Source organism: Palaemon carinicauda, chromosome 13, assembly GCF_036898095.1.
Source record: "Palaemon carinicauda isolate YSFRI2023 chromosome 13, ASM3689809v2, whole genome shotgun sequence".
NCBI lineage: Eukaryota > Metazoa > Arthropoda > Malacostraca > Decapoda > Palaemonidae > Palaemon > Palaemon carinicauda.
In genome coordinates, this window is record NC_090737.1 from 145185194 (window position 1) to 145203769 (window position 18576).

At 39.3% G+C, this 18576-nt stretch overlaps 1 protein-coding gene across 1 annotated transcript in view; it reads left to right on the forward strand.

Moving 5' to 3' along the window:
- LOC137652547 (uncharacterized) overlaps window positions 1-18576 on the forward strand; it is a 504806-nt gene that overhangs the window by 420135 nt on the left and 66095 nt on the right. The window contains exon 11 of the mRNA XM_068386031.1: window positions 14829-14919. Within this exon, the coding sequence (XP_068242132.1) occupies window positions 14829-14919 (91 nt within the window). The remainder of the gene's footprint in view (window positions 1-14828; window positions 14920-18576) is intronic.

The following is an 18576-nucleotide window of genomic DNA, read 5'->3' on the forward strand; positions in this document are numbered from 1 at the left end:
ACCTCCATGTTGACTTGTTTTTCCGACTTTTTACTATAGTCTATGGGTTTCATCAATCACTTTATTTATAATTCTATACATATTGTTTTTGTTATAATTCTTGTTAATCTAGTTTTTAAGTATGATGTCTATTTTATTTCTATTAATTCCTATGCTGTCTGGAGACATTGAGCGAAATCCGGGACCAGTGGGTCCTAGATTTCGTCAATGTCGTCTTCTGTATTGCAATATTCGTGGTCTTCATGCAAATATTCAAGACCTTACAATTGCGTCCAGACACTATGATATTCTTTTGTGCTCAGAAACTTTGGTTTCTAATATGAGGCACTCATCTGAGGTCCTTATAACCGGTTTTAAGAAGCCAATAATGTTGAAACGTGATGCCATCCCTAGGGCCCGGGGAATGGCGGTGTATATTAGGACTGAGTACCCTGCTTCTCATAAGTCCTGCTATCAATGTGGATGTCATGAGATTCAGGTAATAAAAGTTTGTGGCAGGCATAACAACTTTTATTTTTGTTCGATCTACTGGAATCCAGACATGGATGATTCTGTCTTCGATTGTCTTCTTACCATTATGGGTAAGATACAAAAAGATGATAGAAAGGCTTCTTTTGTCTTTGTTGCTGATTATAGTGCTAACCATAGGGAGTGGTTAAGTTCTATCTCTCCTACCGATCGCCATGCCTTAAGAGCTTTAGACTTTGCCTCTGAATCAGGCTGTGAGCAAATCATAAAGGAAGTTACTCACAGGTCTGGTAATTGCTTGGACCTCGTATACACTGACTCCCCTGGCGTTATAACTAGTAAGGTTGGTTCTCCAGTTGGCACATCTGATCATGCCTTGATTTCATTAGTAGTGAAGACTGAGCAGCCTGTCCCTGATGTATCATACTCTTGTGAAATTTATATGAAATCCCAAGAAGACTGGAACGGGATTTTGCATGATCTTCTGTGCTTGAATTGATCACAATTATATAGTAGTGGAGATCTTGTTGTCCCTTTGAATGAGAATCTAGTCAACATGATTGATAGACGTATCCCTTCTTGTGTGCTAAGGTACCGAGTGAAGGACAAACCGTGGTTCAATGATGATTGTAGACGTGCTCATTTGGAGAAGCAGGAGGCCTATCACCTTTGGAAGGGTAACAGATCAGATTGACCTGGAATAACTATACTCAGCTTCGAACTTTTGCTCAGAGAGTTTATGCCTCAACTGAAAAGGAGTACAATTTAACCATAAAAGAAACCCTTTCTGGTATAACTCAGGAACAGAAATGGTGGTCTACCCTTAAATCTGCAACAGTTCCTCCTTTACTTAAACCAGATGGCTCAGTCACTCACTGTCCAAAGGAAAAGGCAACCCTTTTGTCCGATGTTTTTGACAGTAAACAGAGTAATGAAAAACTTGAACTTCCTCATTCCTGTTTTCCTGAGACTAAACTAACTAGTTTAGCTTTTCGATCTCGTGAAATTAAAGCTCTATTGATGGACCCTGATGCTTATGGAGGTGTAGACCCAAATGGTATTTTTCCTTGGTTTTTTTATAAAGACAGCAGATTTCTTAGCTCCAAAGTTATCTGTTATTTTGCGCAAGTTAGCAAGAAGAGGAGCCTTTAGCTCTTGTTGGAGAATTGGTAATGTTAATCCTCTATGTAAATGTGTTTGTGGTAGCTCAAGTCCCACTGATTACCGCCCAAATTCCATAACTCCCATATTATCTAAAGTTTTTGAACGTCTTCTGGCAAAACGTGTTAATAGGTTTGCTGAAGGTAATCATCTATTCCCTAGTTTGCAATTTGGTTTTTGTAAAGGCCTTGGAGCATGTGATGCCCATCTTACAATCTCCAATGCTGTACAGAAATCCCTTGATTGTGGTCAGGAAGTTCATATGATTGACCTTGATTTTAGTGCTGCCTTTGACCGTGTTAATCATGAGGCCCTTGTTTTCAAACTCAAACAGTTGGGAGTGGGTGGGTCGTTTCTTAGCATTATTATTGAATTTTTAAGTAATAGATCTCAAAGAGTTGTTGTTGATGGGCACCATAGTGAGTATAGGAATATGATATCTGGTGTTCCACAGGGTAGTGTTCTTGGCCCATTACTGTTCATACTATATACACATAACGTGTGGTTTGGCCTAGAAAACAAGCTGTTTGCATGTGCAGATGGTGCTACTCTCAGTTCCATCCCCTGAATGTAGATCTGGGGTTGGTGAATCCCTTGATAGAGATTTAGCTAAAATTAGTGCATGGTGCAAATTATGGGGTATGAAGTTGAATCCTAACAAAACTCAAAGTATGATTGTAAGTAGGTCAAGGACGGTGGCTCCTCATCATCCGGATGTCAGTATTGATAATGTTTCTTTAAATTTGTAAACTCTTAAAATTTCAGGCGTGATTCTCGACAGCAAATTTACTTCTGAGAAACACATTAGGTCTGTGTCTTCTTCAGTTGCACAAAAAAATTGGCTTATTGAGAAAGTCTTTTAAGATTTTTGGTGATCAATCTATTCTGAAGAAGTGTTTTAATTCTTTCATTCTACCTTGTTTTGAGTATTGTTCTCCTGTCTGGTCTTCAGTTGCTGATTCTCATCTTAATTTGTTGGACAGAAACTTACGGTCTATTAGATTTCTTATTCCTGATCTAGATATTAATCTTTGGCACCGTCATTCAATTAGTTCATTATGCATGTTGCATAAGCCTTTTCAAAACTCTGACCATCCTTTACATTCAGATATCCCTGGACAATTCTATCCTATTCGTAATACAGTACTAGGCAGGCAGTTAATTCTAATAGCCAGGTCTTCTCCATCATGAGGCTCAATACTACACAGTATTCTAGAAGTTTTATTCCAGCTTTTACCAAGTTGTGGAATCATCTTCCTAATCGGGTAGTTGAATCAGTAGAACTTCAAAAGTACAAAGTTGGAGCAAATGTTTTTGTGTTGACCAGGCTTACACGAGTCCTTTTTTAGTTTATAAGTGACATATCTGTTTTTGTCGTTGTTAATAGTTTATATATTACATATCTGTTTTGACGTTGTTACTGTATTTAGTATTATTGTTAATTTGTTCTCATCATTTATTTATTTCCTTATTTCCTTTCCTCACTGGGCTATTTTTCCCTGTTGGAGCCCTTGGGCTTATAGTATCCTACTTTTCCAACTAGGGTTGTAGCTTGGCTAGTAATAATAGTAATAATAATAATAATAATAATAGTCCTGAATTACAGTATTTTTCCTGCATGGTTTCAAAGTTATGTCATTATTTTGAAAATTTTAACTTCAGATAATGGTTAATCTCTTTACCGATTGTCTTTAGTTGCTAGATGTACACATTGATAATTTCCTTAACATTAATAGGTGAGGCAAAGATACAACTTTAAAAGTAGGTTCTTAATGTCTATTACGAGAAAAATACAAAGTCCGTGGAAACAACGGAAAGGTAACTTATGAGTAAGAGACCAGGACAAACAAGTAAGTGCTGCCACTGCTAATACATTGTTGCCTTATCATATCAATAAGACTTGAATTAATCTGCTGATATGCAACATCTGGAAATAATGCTTGAAAACACATAGTACAATAGATAGTACATATAGGATAATGACAATAATAATGAATACTGGTACATGTTAAATGTGTGTTTTCATGTACCTACACCTTCCTCCCCCTTACACTCGTAGCGCAATCTCGAACGGACTGCTTTTTTGTGAGTCTTTTGGAATGACGTGGGTTCACTGGAGGAATAGTGACTAAGGACTCTCTTTCTAGGTCCTGGCAAGGGACCACAGGGTCAGAGAGAGAGGGGTCACTAATAGTGGGTGGCACTGGTCGAAGAAAACAGCAATTACGCCACCACATACGACCACTAGGGAGACGAATTTGATAGTCTCTTGACTTTCCATGGCCCATGACAATGCCAACTTTTTCCCAACGATGAGAGGTGGAGTCTTGAATCCGAACTTGCTGTCTGACACTCAACTTGGGCAGGGGGCGGGCATGCTGGTCATACTGGGTCTTTACCTGCTCATAGCTGGCAGCAGCACGGCGGTCACAGTCTTCAGTCTTGACCTGCCACTCCTTGGAGAATGCTTTTGGATGGGCAGGAATACATTACCTGAGAGGTCGGTCATACAGGATCTGGGCAGGTGAGTATCCTGTAAAATTAGGAATATTCCTGAGCTCCAGCAAGCTACAGTCAAAATCTTCACAATCGATGTTGCCAGACGGGGCTGTTTTCAGGATGAGGTACTTTACTGACTTCACAGCAGCTTCGGCGTGACCATTCGATTGCGGATAGTGAGGTGATGTTATCATGTGTCGAACTCCCCATCTCTTCATTAAATCCTTGAACTCAGTGCTGGTGAATTGTGGCCCTCCATCTGTCCTAAGGTGAAGAGGAACACCAATTCACAAAAGTATCTACAGAAGATCCTGATTGTGTTAGAAGCGGTAGTATCGCCTTTGCAGGGTGCGATAACAGGTCATCCTGATAGGCAATCGACAACGAGGAAAGCTTTCCCTGCGACAACAAAGAAGTCAGCTGAGACAGACTTAAAGGTTCTCGTTGGGTTGTCGTCATTCATTAAAGGTTCCTGCTGCTGAGATGGCTGTAATGTCTGACATGCCTCACAAGCTTTGGCCATGTTGGCAAGGTCAGAGTCGATGCCAGGCCAGATAACTGACTGTCTTGCTCTGCATTTGGTTGCTTCTACACCTCTGTGGCTGTCATGCAAGTGGGACAAGGTGCGGCGACGAAAAGCAGCAGGAACTACAACCCTTGCTCCATACAAGACAAGGTCACCATCAGCATTAGGATCTACACGTAGTTTCTAGTATGGAAGTACAGAATTGTGAAGATCATATCTGTTGCAAGGAAATCTTGATGTGACACAATCGAGTAGACGAGTATACGCAGGATCTGCTCTTGCTGCATCACAAAGATCCTGAAGTATCCTGTCGACATCCTGAGCTGAAGACTCGTCTGAAAGAGTAACGGTGTTCATGGCCAGGACAGTTCGGAGATGAGTAGCAGAAGAAGCACCCGAGATCTCGTTCTCCTGTGTGGGGTAGCTGATGGGGGCTTGAGACAATGCATCTGGAACACAGAGTAACTTACCAGCATGCCACACAGCTGTAAAGACGAAGGCGACATCTTCTCCTTGAGGCGCTAGAGACGGGAGTTGTTGATGGCATCCAGCATATAACTGTTCAGAATTGGTATGAGGGCTGGTAATCCGTCATCAGAGTAAAGTGCTCTAGGCGGGCTAGATACAGCCTACACTTTGTGACTGTCTAGACAACGGCTAGCATCTTGAGCTCAGTGGTGGCGTAGTGTCTCTGCATTGGCAAGAAAACGAGAACCACAGTGAAGCAGACGCAGACGTCCATTACCATGGTCCTGCAGGAGAGTATACCCAATGCCGTTGAGGCGTGAAGCATCCGTTTGAAGAACAACGGCTAGGTCTGGATCAAGGAGGGCAAGAACTGGTGGACAGGTGAAAGTTAACTTGACGTCTTGAAATGCTTCATCATGGTCGGAGGTCCAGACAAATGTTCTCTTGGGGCTCATCAGAGGGCATAAAGGTTGGGCTGCAATGGAGATGTCAGTCATAAACTCCGATAATTGGTTGACCAATCCCACGAACGATCTGAGGTCTGTCAGGTTTGCAGGAGTTGGGAAATCGTTTGATGGCACTGACTTTCTGCTGATCAGCTGAGATGCCATCTCCTGGTAGGTCGTACCCACAGAAGTTTACGAAGGGGGCGGGGACCACAAATTTATCCTTGTTTAATGTGATCCCAAACTTGCGGCACCTGGTGAGCACTTCATGGATACGATGAAGGTGTGTAACGTAGTCTTCGTCGTAGAGGTGGAGGTCGTCTATGACCTTAACATAATTTTGGACACCATGAAGGGCCATATCACCTTGCAGGCAGAAGGCGTCTTCAGTAGCTGCAAAGCCCATCCGTCCTCTGCAACTTTTTGTGCGATTTTGGAATTATGGATCCTTTTGCTTCTTCTACATTGGTTAAGTTGAGTGCCTTACCCGTTTTTGGTGGAGAATTTTGCATCTCCCCCTTGTTTTTTGTGTGATGTGTCTGTTGTTTTGCCTCGCTAACACCACATGGCCGAAGCCGGAAGCTCATATTTTCAAATTAATTAGTGTTTTATATGAATTTCTTAGCTAGCCTTGTTGAAGTGTGTTGCAGGTATACTTTTACAATTGCGGTGTTATTTTAGGTTAGCCATTTGCTTTATTGCATGCTTGTCTTGCCTGGTCTATGGCCCAAGGCTAACTATTTACCCATATTTTATGGCCTAGGCTAGCTAATTTTTCTATCCCCACCCTCCCCTTCTTGCCACGTAACCATACGGTACTTGTAATGGCTGGCACACCTTTCTGTCTATTGATACATCATAGCGGGGAACTAACGCCTTGAAGGGATTCCATTGGGAGTTGTATATGGGTGGACACAGCCGGCCTAGGTTGCCATTATTCCAGTCTCATCTACTTAGCCTTAGTTTTTTGGTAGGTGGCACTGGTTGAGTTGTGTCTACACCCTGTCAGTCCCTAAGAACGAAACTAACTCTGTTCTAATATGGACATGTAGACCTTCCTTTCCTGCTGCCTTACCCTTCTTCTAGGCTATTATCCTTAGTCTTTGACTAGGTGGCAGCCAGTTGGGAAAATTTGTTCTCTGTGTATACTTACTGTAGATCCCTTGGAATAACTTCGGATTGTTCTAATACTACAGTTAGGCCTTTCTTTCCTGCCACTTTACCATCTTCTAAATCCCTAAACCCCCTCCCCGTCAGACTTAGTCCCCTTGCCGTGGAACTCAGGTTCCTTTACCTAGTGTGATCTTCCCTGGCATCTGAGGATGCCTCAATTGCTATACAGTATACCCGAACGGGACAGCTTGGTGAGACTATCAGTCTAACTTCGGGTTGGCAGGAGAATAATCCTAATGATGGATTCGTTCTCCTGGTTAGACTGCATTTTCTTCCTGGCTGTCCCCCCAGATGCTGAAGCCTTGATGAGGATGGGGGGCTTAGGGATTAGCAGCTGGGCTCTAACGAACAGTGGGAACTACTTTCCCACTGGACCTCGTTGCCCAACTGTTGATCCAACTAAATCAGTCAGCACTTTCTCTTTTCCTTTTGGTTGCTTCTTTTTTTCTCCCATCTCGTCTTTTTGGGCTTGAACTTGTTGACAACTTTGGCTTGTTTGATTATGCTTTGGCTGCTGCTTTGGATTTGGCACAGTGTGGGATGGACAGTATTCCATCTCAACCTGTGCCAATTTAGACGCCATCACCCTCTGGCAGACCCCATTGGGTGCAGACTAAGTCTGTTAAGAGTCAGGCTCTAGTGATCCGGTTGTAAGTCACTCATATTTGCTGGTAATGGGTGACGCCAGGCATTGGAGTTGCCGGTAGGAGGGGCTAACCACCCCCACTGACCAATGTACGCCCACCTTAAGAGAGGCAGCCCCTCTCTAATAGAGGACTGGTCCCCGCTGAAGCCTCTTCTGGTGTTGGGCCACATGGGATAGGAGGACTGACATCCTCCAATAAGAGGTGGATAACCCGGCTTGCTCTTACCAAAAAAAACCACCCCTCTGTTGACGACCTGGAAAATACAAACATGGATCTCGGTACATAGATCCAACTCGGGTTCTTATATTGTAACGTTGGAACCTTATATGCGTTATAGAAATAATGATAAGAAAACACTATAGAAGAAGAGAGAGGGAAAAATGATGACAGTACAGAAAAATATAGAAAAGTAGAAGTTTTACCTGGTCACTATGAAGTAGTGAATTATAAGAATTTTTTTTATTTTAGAATTTGAAAATGCAAGTCATGAACGTGTAAATGTATTTAAAGCCAGCAGGGAAGTAGTTGCTATATGTGGAGGGCAGCCAAAAATTCTCCCCCGGAAAAAATGGAAGTCTCTTTATTGAGACACTATCCCCAATACAAGGTGAAAAATTAAAAACACTTTCAAAATTGGATGGTCATAGTGTAAAAATCGTTTCGCACCCCACTTTCAACCAGAGTAGGGGTGTGATATATGCTCCAGAATTGCTGGACATAGAGGTAAAAGAAATTGAGGATGAACTGAAAAGTCAAGGAGTAGTAAAAGTAGTCAGAATGAGAAAGAGAGTTGGAGAACAATGTATTCCTCTTGCTACTTTGATCAAAGCAGATTACCAATTGTTATTAAAGCTGGTTGGCTATCTTTGAAGGTGAAACCATATATCCCTTCACCATTACAATGTTATCATTGTCAAATGTATGGCCATTTAAGCCAGAAATGCAAGGAAAAACTAAATAATAAGCCAGCTGTTTGTGCCAACTGTGGAAAAATTAATTATGGTGCATGCATAGAAAATCCAAATTGCATACATTGTGGGGAAGTACACCCAGCTACATCTAAAAGCTGCATTAAGTTTATTTTTGAAAAAGAAATTCAGGCCATTAGGACCATAGAAAGGGTTACTGTACTTTTAAAGAGGCTCGTAAAAGAGCTCTTGAAAAGCAGATAAGACCAGGGCAACCTTTTTCAATGGTTCTGAAGAAAAGCTTACCAAAGCACACAGACGAAAACTTTATCCCTAATTCTAACATGAAGAAACATATAAAAGTAGTTAAAGAGATTGAAAGTCCCATTAAAAATTTATATCCAGAAATTGTAGAAAAATCAAAACAGATACTTAAAGATCTAAAAGATATTCAAAAGCCATCTACTCGAATTCAAAACAATAGTACAAACCTCTCTCAGGCCGTGTCCTTGCCTGATCTGATGGAGGTTCCACTCGAAACCAATTTACCTGGTGAACCTGTAGCGGGGAAGGTGCAAAAACCTGACAGATCACAACCTTTTAATCGAAAAAGAAGGAGACCTCCATCTCTCTCGTCTCCTACCATAAGAAACATTAAAGTCACAACTTCAAATAAATATGATGTCTTGTCTGCTGATGTTTCTGATTTACAGAAGGTGAATTGAACAAATCAGTAATTCAATTAGAGGTCCACCATCTTCCTCAACAATTAGATCAAAAGGACACAGAAAAAGACGAACACAAAACCCACTTTATCTAGATCCTCTCTAGAGATACCACCGGGAAATATTGTTAGATCAAATATTGCCAATGGGAAGACTTCATCTAAGGTGCTTTCCATAAAATAAACCATAGTTTTTTCTTCCATTCTGCAATGGAATTGCCAGGGTTTAAGGGTGAAATATGAAGAATTAAAGTTCCTCCTACATGAACACTCCCCTATAACTGTATGTCTACAAGAAAGCAAGCTCGATGCTAATACTCCTTGTCCTCAAGAGTATGATAGCTATAGGACACCATATGATCAACGAGCAGGGAGCCATGGGGGAAGACTTATTTTCGTTCGTCGAGATATTCCCCAAATATCTTTGTCTATATGTACCCCTCTGCAGGCAGTGGTTGTACATATTGATATAGGGAGAAAATACACAATGTTCTCTTTACTTGCCTCGAAATGATAAAATCTCACATGATAATATAGTAGAGGTGATTAAACAACTCCCACAACCTTTTCTCTTACTAGGAGATCTTAACAGTAGACATCCTTTATGGGGTGATGTTTTGGCAAACGCAAGGGGTAATATTATATCATCAAGTTTGGAGAATGAAGATGTAGGACTCCTTAATACAGGAGAGACTACACACTTTCATGTTCAAACAGGAACCTTGTCCTGCATTAACCTATCAGTTACAAGCTCTAACTGTCTTCTCGATTTTAATTGGCGAACATTAGATGATTGGCATACTAGTGATCAGCACCAATTATTATAAACACCAACTATTATAAACACCAACAATGGTCCGCCTTTACAGAGATCGCCTCGATGGAATCTTGATAAGGCAGACTGGGATAGATTTCGGGAGTTGAGTGAAATTGAAGGAAATGCAGAACAGTTTGAAAGTGTTGATAATGCCATAGACTTACTTAATGGAACTCTTGACACAGCAGGAGTCAATTCCATTCCCAAAACAACAGGGATATTCAGACGACAGCCAGTCCCCTGGTGGTCATCAGAACTAACTGCCCTGCACAGAGCCACAAGAAAGTCTTTAACTCGATTGCGCATGCGCCGTACTGAGGAGAATTTGGTCATATACAAGAAATGTAGAGCACAGGTCCATCGTGCCATGAAAGAAGCTAAATTCCAATCTTGGATTTCATTTGTTTCCTCCATTAACTGTAGAACACCAACATCATCTCTGTGGAGGAAAGTCAAAAAGATAGTAGGTAAATTCACCCCAAATCCACCACCAATGTTAAAGGTAAATGGCCAGTATATGACTGGAGTAACCGAAGTTAGCAATGCCCTGGCTGACCATTTTTCAAATGTATCATGCAAGTGTGAAGCAGCTTCTGGTCACCAGTATAGGAGCATTGAAGAAAAGAAAGTTTTAAATTTCACAATAAGAAAGCAAGAGTCATACATTTCTCCTTTTCCTGAAAGAGAATTTGATTCTGCACTTGCCACGTGTAACAATACAGCCCCTAGACCAGATGGAATTCCATATGCAATGATTAAACACGTACCTTTTAATACAATTATTTATTTTAAGCATTTTTAATAGAATGGAGTGATCATAGTTATCCAAGTGTTTTGGAACTAGCCATTATTTTAGCCTTTTTAAAACCCAGGTAAGGACAAGTTTTTAGCAGCAAATTATAGGCCGATTGCATTGACATCTTGTTTATGTAAAATCATGGAGAAGATGCTCAATGTAAGACTGATGTGGTACCTTGAAAAGAAGGGTATTTTATCACCCATTCAATGTGGATTCAGAAAAATGCACTCAACGACTGATGTGCTGATACGACTTGAGTCCTCTATTTGTGAAGCCTTTGCTTCCAAACAGCACCATGTGACAGTCTTTTTATATCTTGAAAAGGCATTTGATACCACATGGAGATATGGTATGCTTAAAAGAATCCATGACTTTGGATTAAGAGGAGAGCTACCACTATTTATTCAGTCATTTCTTTCACATAGAGTTTTTCAAGTAAGAGTGGGGGATGCTCTATCAGAGAGTAAATGCCAGGAAGAAAGAGTTCCTCAGGATAGTGTGCTAAGTGTAACCCTTTATGCCCTAGCAATTAATGGGATATCCTCAGTCATTCCCCGGGATGTTGTCGCAACATTATTTGTGGATGATCTCTCCATATCATTTGCTGGAACTAAAATGGCAATGGTTGAGAGAAAAATACAACTCTCTATTGACAAAATTATCCAGTGGGCCGATGTGAATGGATTCAAGTTCTCGTTAAATAAAGCTACAATTTTCCATTTCTGTCGTATCCGGGGAGTACATCCAGACCCGGATATATACATCAAAGGTCAACGGATCCATGTGCAAGTGAAGCTAAATTCTTAGGGCTGATATTTGATTGTAGGCTTACGTGGGTGTCTCACTTATAAGCATTAAAAGCAAAATGTCTCGAGGCTCTGAATCTTTTAAAAGTATTGTCCCATACATCAAGGGGGGCGGACCGCAATACTAATTTAAAATTATACAAGGCCTTGATTTTATCTAAAATTAGTAATGGATGCGAAATATACTCCTCAGCCACCCCAAGCCCGTAAAAAACATTAGATCCTATACATCATGCTGGTATTAGATTGTCCACAGGATCATTTAGAACTTCACCTATCACAAGTCTCCTTCTTGATGCTGGGGAGTTGCCTCTAGACCTTTACCGAATGTCCTCTATTATTCGGTATTGGTTTAGATTGCAAAGACTCCCTAATTCTTTAGCCTTTCAGACTGCAAGCCTTGTAGGGCACTCAACATACTTTGAGTTGCACTCAAAATCTCCTCAACCTTTTGGGTTTCGGGTGAAACAATTATTAAACAATCTGGATATAATTAGAATTAAGGTGCTTCCATTCAAGGTATCATCAACACCTCCATGGAAATTACCTGACGTATCTTTTTGTAAATACTTTATTGGAGTTAAGAAGAATATGACTGACGTAGAATCCAGGTCTCTTTTTATGGAACTTGTTGCAGAACATAGGGGATTGACTTTTATATATACTGATGGCTCCAAATCTAATGCTGGCGTTGGATTTGGAGTACATAGTAATGATTTTAATTGCAGAGGTGCACTTCCTCTAACAGCTTCCATATTTACTGCCGAACTGTATGGCATACTAACCGCTATTGAGAAAATAGCTTTGGAAAAGGAGGGTAATTTTACAATTTTTAGTGATGCAAGGAGTGTTCTTCAAGCTTTAGAAGTTTTTAATTCTAGTAACCCTCTAGTTTTAAAGATTTTAGAATGGCTTTTTATTATTGGACGGAGAGGTATAACAGTTCGATTTTGTTGGGTTCCAGCACATGTAGGTGTGTCTGGGAATGAGAAGACAGATTTACTGGCGAAGAATGCGGCACTTGAGTTGCTACCAAGGAGGTATCCCATTCCCTGTAATGATTTCCTACCTTACATCAAGAAATTGGTTTGTAATAAATGGCAACAGCACTAGATTAGTCTAAATGGCAATAAAATGAGGGAAGTAACAAATATCATATCACCGTGGAGGTATAACATGATACCCCGAAAATGGGAGACGACTCTTTGTCGTCTCCGTATTGGTCACACACGGTTGACACACGAGTTTCTGCTGAAGGGCCAACACCAACCGTATTGCGAGGACTGTTTAGTACCTTTAACAGTGAGGCATTTTTTGACCGAGTGCCCTGGTTATGATAACTTGAGAAATAGATATCTGTTTGAGGCTCGAGGTAAGGATGGCAGGTTCATCCTTGCCAAGATTCTTGGACATGTGTTCTACTATGCGAGCGGCATTTTTAGATTGATTTCAGAATCAGGTCTTCTGAAAACTATTTAACTATTATAATGACCTTTTAACTTTTATGGTTTTAATTGAATTCTCTTTTATTTTTCATATATAATAAATGCTATCGGCGTCAATGACCTAGATGTCAGGATGCCAGAAAACTTTCAATCAATCAATCTCTGTGCAATCCTGTCTTCTAGAGATGGCAGGCCAGTTTCCAGCCTCATGTTGCACAGTCTTCTCCACGTAGGGGCTCCTAGCATGAGTCTCATGGCATTGTTTTGAATTACCTCTACTGTGGCTATTTGGGTGTCTGTCGGGCTTGTTACGGTGGGAGCAGCATAGTCCACTAGCATTCTGGAGCAGGCTAGATAATACCTCTTTTGAATGTGCTCATTTGCTCCGACGTTTAGCTTTGACATGTATCTCATGGCTGCCAGTCTTGCATTTGCTTTTTCCTTGAGATATTTGATTTCCTCCTTGAAGGCAAGTTGTCTGTCTATTACAACTCCCAGGTATGTGTATCTATCCACCAACTCTAGGGGTTCCATTCCTATTGTGGGTGGTTGCAGGGGGTTTGGAGCTTTTATTGCCATAGCCTTACCTCTGGCTATGTTTATTTTTAGTTTCAGCTCGTTTGACTTTTGGTTAATATCATTCAGTGCTCTCTGCATTCTTACCTTTCTGACTGGGCCTCGGGCTATTATGCATACATCATCTGCATAGATGAATATCTCTATTCCCTCAGGGAGTTGGAGAGGCTATGTTTTCCATGAGGATGTTGAAAAGGAGGGGGCTGAGAATTCCTCCCTGTGGAGTTCCATTTTCCAAGTCATGAAAGGCTGATATCACTCCTTGGAATTTGACTCTGGCTTGTCTTCCTAGCACACTATTCTGTCTTATTTCTCTTCCTCTTGTTTTTTAAAGTTTTATAGTTTATATATGAAAGGTTTATATTAATTTTGTTACTGTTCTTAAAATATATTTTAAAAATTGTTAATTACTTCTCTTGTAGTTTATTTATTTCCATATTTCCTTTCCTCACTGGGCTATTTGCCCTGTTGGAGTCCTTGGGCTTATAACATGCTGCTTTTCCGACTAAGGTTGTAACTTAGCAGTAATGATAATGATGATAATAATAATAATAATAATAATAATAGTAAAAATAATAATGATATTGTTACAGCACAACAAATAATGTATTTGTATGCTCTTACGGGACATACAACTTTTTATCAAAGGCATCAATTGAACTTCAAGCCTTCACTTAGAATTAAGCCCAATACAAGTAAGAATGCCTTATGTTTCAGTATTATTGATGATACATTGGAGAAATTAATACTTTTATGTAACACTTGATGTTCCTATATCTTCACTCCTGGCAAAGAATCATATCCTCTGGGATAGAACATTGGGCCTTGTCTCTTTATAAGCTGGTAACACAGTTCAGTTATCAACTTTTGATCTTAACGGAGACTTCCCCGTCCATAAGGAAGACTTCCATGTAAATGACTCAGAGGTTTGTATACACACAGGAATAAACTACAATTTTTAAAAAGTGTGTGTATTTTTCCTAGCTTTACAAACGAGTCATTTATCAAAGATCACCTCTCAACTGCCCCACAAGTCTTTGACTAGGACAGAGTGATGAGCAGGCACCCTGTGCCACATGTGCTGTGATTGCTTAACAATAAAAGAATGATGCAATAATAGGGGGGAAATTAAGGCTTATTTATGAAGTAAATGTTCAAGTCCTTTTGTAATAAAGGATCTTCTTCCTTTACTATCAAGATCTTATTTTTTTATTTGGTATCATATGATTGTGAATGGTTCTCTGTATTCCACAAATACCAAAAAATATTACTTATTGGAATTCCCCCTAAATAATCAAATATGTGAAGGTCAAATCCTCAATTATTAAAACCTAACTATACATGCTGATCTGTTTTTTTCCACAGTGCCAATATCCTTCTTGATAAGCATTTGGAGCCTAAATTAGGGGATTTCGGATTAGCAAGAGAAGGAAAAAGTCAGTCAACTAGTCTGAAGGTAAATGTTCATTGAGTATGCTTGTATTTAATTTATAGGGTATTTGTATGGTAACAAGATTACTTTGTACCTTAGTGTAATTGCATATTGATTAATTGAATCTTACTGGGTAGTCATTATCCTGTATCCAATTAAAGCCAGTGATTTCTGATCTTTAACAAAAAAAAATTCTACCCTGCTCTCTCCCATCTCCCAGTGGTGTTACTGGACGGCAACACAAGTAGCCATTACATCCTTAGAATCTCTCAAAATTGTAGTCGTGCACACCAAGTAGACTGGCCTCTTCTGCTCAGACTTAATTTGAAATTAGAATGTGTTATTGGGTTATAGAATTTGAAGGAGTTAAAATGCACAGCTCTGTGATTTCAATATTACATTATAATTTAGCAGGGGCCAAAGAGTAAAACATCATGTTGCAGAAGAAGTTGGTGTACTACTAGTGTATAGCTAAGTGAATGGGTAACTAACAGGAATGACAGTGGCATTTATGGGGTAGTTGGTTAGTGGCCATTGGTAAGAAGAGTAAATCCCTATCCTTTGACTGTCACAATTGCATAGGCACTTTGGAATTTAGACTAGTGAGTAAGGGATTCAAACGTTTTTTCAGTAATTTAAGGCAGGGTTTGTCATGAATCTAATGATTAGGTGAGATTCATGATGATATTTTTTCTTTTGTTATCAAAATTTATGAGCTTTTATTCAATGTCATTTAAAAAGTGGCATATTGTACAAAAATATTTTTCCTACCGACGTACAACTACTTGTTGAATACATTTTGTTAAGGATCCTACACTGTCATAATGCTACCAAAAATAACAGTGTAGACTTGATTCCTACTGCTACTAACTACTCCACCTACAACAACTTAACAGTTTTTTCTAATATAAATTTAAATGCCGGATCCAATAGACTTATAAGAACTGTAATTAAGCTTGTTGGTTTTCAGAGGCCTCTCTCTTAGAGAATAGAGATGTTGTTGAATTATCTATAGTTTATGGATATGCTGTTTTGTTTCTTTTTGGAATGTTGGGTAATTTTAGTATCTGTTTAGATTGCATGGGGTTAATATAACGTGAACAGAGACTGGGTAGTAATTTTATTATGCTCTACTCTATACCAGTTAAAGCTCCACCCACTGCAACATACTTCCCCGGTACTTGGTCTGCATGAATGGGGAATGACTTAAAGATTTTTAATCTGGCAAATGATTACCATTACAGAATGTTTTCCATCGTGGGATGTTCTCTATGTGCTTCATAATAACTCATATGCTGCCTGAGTTATGAAAAATTCATTTACCTTGGCTAAAAGATATTCATTTAAAGTTCTAGTATTATAGTTTCTATGTCATGACATAGCAGTGGGCATAGATTCCTGAAGCATAAAGCACAGGCACAGTAGGGAGGTAGTCTTGGTTCAAACAGCCAATTCAATATTTCGTTTGAAGTTTCATCTGCAGACTGCTCATTAGAAAAATTAGAGTACAGTAAAAGAAAACTTTGGCTACCCCGATAGGTACTTCCAAGTGGTTTGCATTTCATTTTTCAGAATGTCCAGAAGTTTGGAAAGATTGGGGTTGCATGGACATATTCATATTTTCTCCTTCACCCCAAGCTTTGTTGGCATATTTGCAGCTTCATGCACTACATGGGTAACTTTTTTTTTTTCTGGTCACTACTCAGTTGATCGACTGCTTAGGAACATTTGATGCTCTAAACCCAACAATAAGGTAAGTGTAGTTTAGTTACTTGAAAATATAGATCTTTACACATTCTTTACTTTTTACCAGTATCTAGCAAGTGTATAACAAAGTTCAGGCTTTCTGTGAACCACAATGTCTCTTAATAGACCTGTTCGGGACACAAGTGAAATGAACTGCAGAACTGGGCCATATGTGGTCAAGTTTCTGAGAAGGTTGTCACACTAATTCACTCTGCTCAGATGAGTCATTAAATATGGTTCACCAAAATATCCACTTTACATTTATTCACCTAAGGACTTTTGATAACATTCACAAACCCAGGGTTTTTGTAACCCTCTAGATTTTCCTTTATCTATCTATCTACCTAGATGCCTTGTCTTTAATGTGAACTGTCAATTGCCTTCACCTGGTCCTGTATATAAATTGTCCAGCTGTTACACTCTCATTTACATCCTCCAGTAAGCTGTCCAGAAACTTTTCCCTTTGCCTTACTCTTGCTCTTTTCCCCTCTATCTTTCCCATAAGGCGCAAAAGTTTTATCTTTTCTCTTATTATATGTCCCAGAAATTCCATCTGCCTTCTCTTCATCACTTTTAGAAGTGATCTCTCTTTATTCATATTTCTCAGTACCTCCTCATTCGTTACTCTCTCAGACCATGGGATCTTGAAAATTCTGTATAACAATAATTCAGCTGCATTTATTTTATTTCTCAAGTTCTTGTTTAATGTTCACATCTTTTAGCCATAGGTAAGTGTGGATCATACATAGGTTGTCAGTGCTCTAACTCATGTCTGAATCTTTATCCTGTTGTAAGATTTTCCTCTATAAGTCTTAAGAGACACTCAACTGTAGGGTTACTCCTAATGTCTAGGACCTTAATGTTCAAGGTTTATAAAAGGCTTGGTTCCAAACTTGGTGAGTTCCTAAGCCTAAACCTTCAATGAGAAAGGACACCACTTAGGCAGAGGAATAATTGACATTCTAAGCTCATATAGTCAATTACAGGCACTACTTGCAATGTCAATAGTTTGTTCAAAATATACAGAATGCCTCTTAGTGGACAAAGACCACTATCTCAGATGAAATACAACTATTTCTAATAAGGGGAAGTGAAAAAAGAAATTGTAACTGACTCAGTCTTAACACAGTGTAGCCAGAATAAAGACTAAAAAGAAGCAAATCAACGTAAACTTTCAAAGCCCACTTTAAAAGATAGGGCTTGCAGAATATAATGTGTCTGTTGTTGAATGTATAAGTGAAAGTTTCCTAAAGATTTAAAATTAAACTTATTTCATATGTAAAACTACATCCCCAAAATGACAATTAAACCTCATTACCGACAGTTTATCATGATGGGATAAATATATGTTACACTACCTGAAATTACATGTCTAACACTAATCCTAGATTCTTGAATACCAAATTAAGCATTGATGTATACCTTATGAATGTTTAAATGGAAAGTATTTTCCCAAAAAGATACCTTTAAATGTTTTAGCAGTATAAACCAAGGTAGTTCTAGTTATTGCTACTGTAGATTCGTAGACTGAAACTCATAAAAATTGGCAAACTATTGTTTTGGATACAAAATAATGATAGACTCTCTTTTAGACAAATAGAGGAGAAATTAGAGGGTTGCAAAGACCCTAGGTCTGAGAATGTATTCAAAAGTACTCAGGTGATTAGCTATAAAACAGATGACTTTGGGTGAACCACTGTTGAAATAGTTTGAGTGAGCAGATTGATACTGTAGTACGACAACATTCTCAGGCACTTGACAGCTGATGGTCCAGTTATGGGATCATTTCCTTTGTGTCCTAAACAGAGTTATTAATAGTTATTGGGGTCCACAGAAAACCTAAAATTTAGTACACACCTGCTAGATTATGGTAAACGTGAGGATATGTAAAATTCTGAATTTTCCTGTAAATAAAAGGGTATTATCTACTGTCTA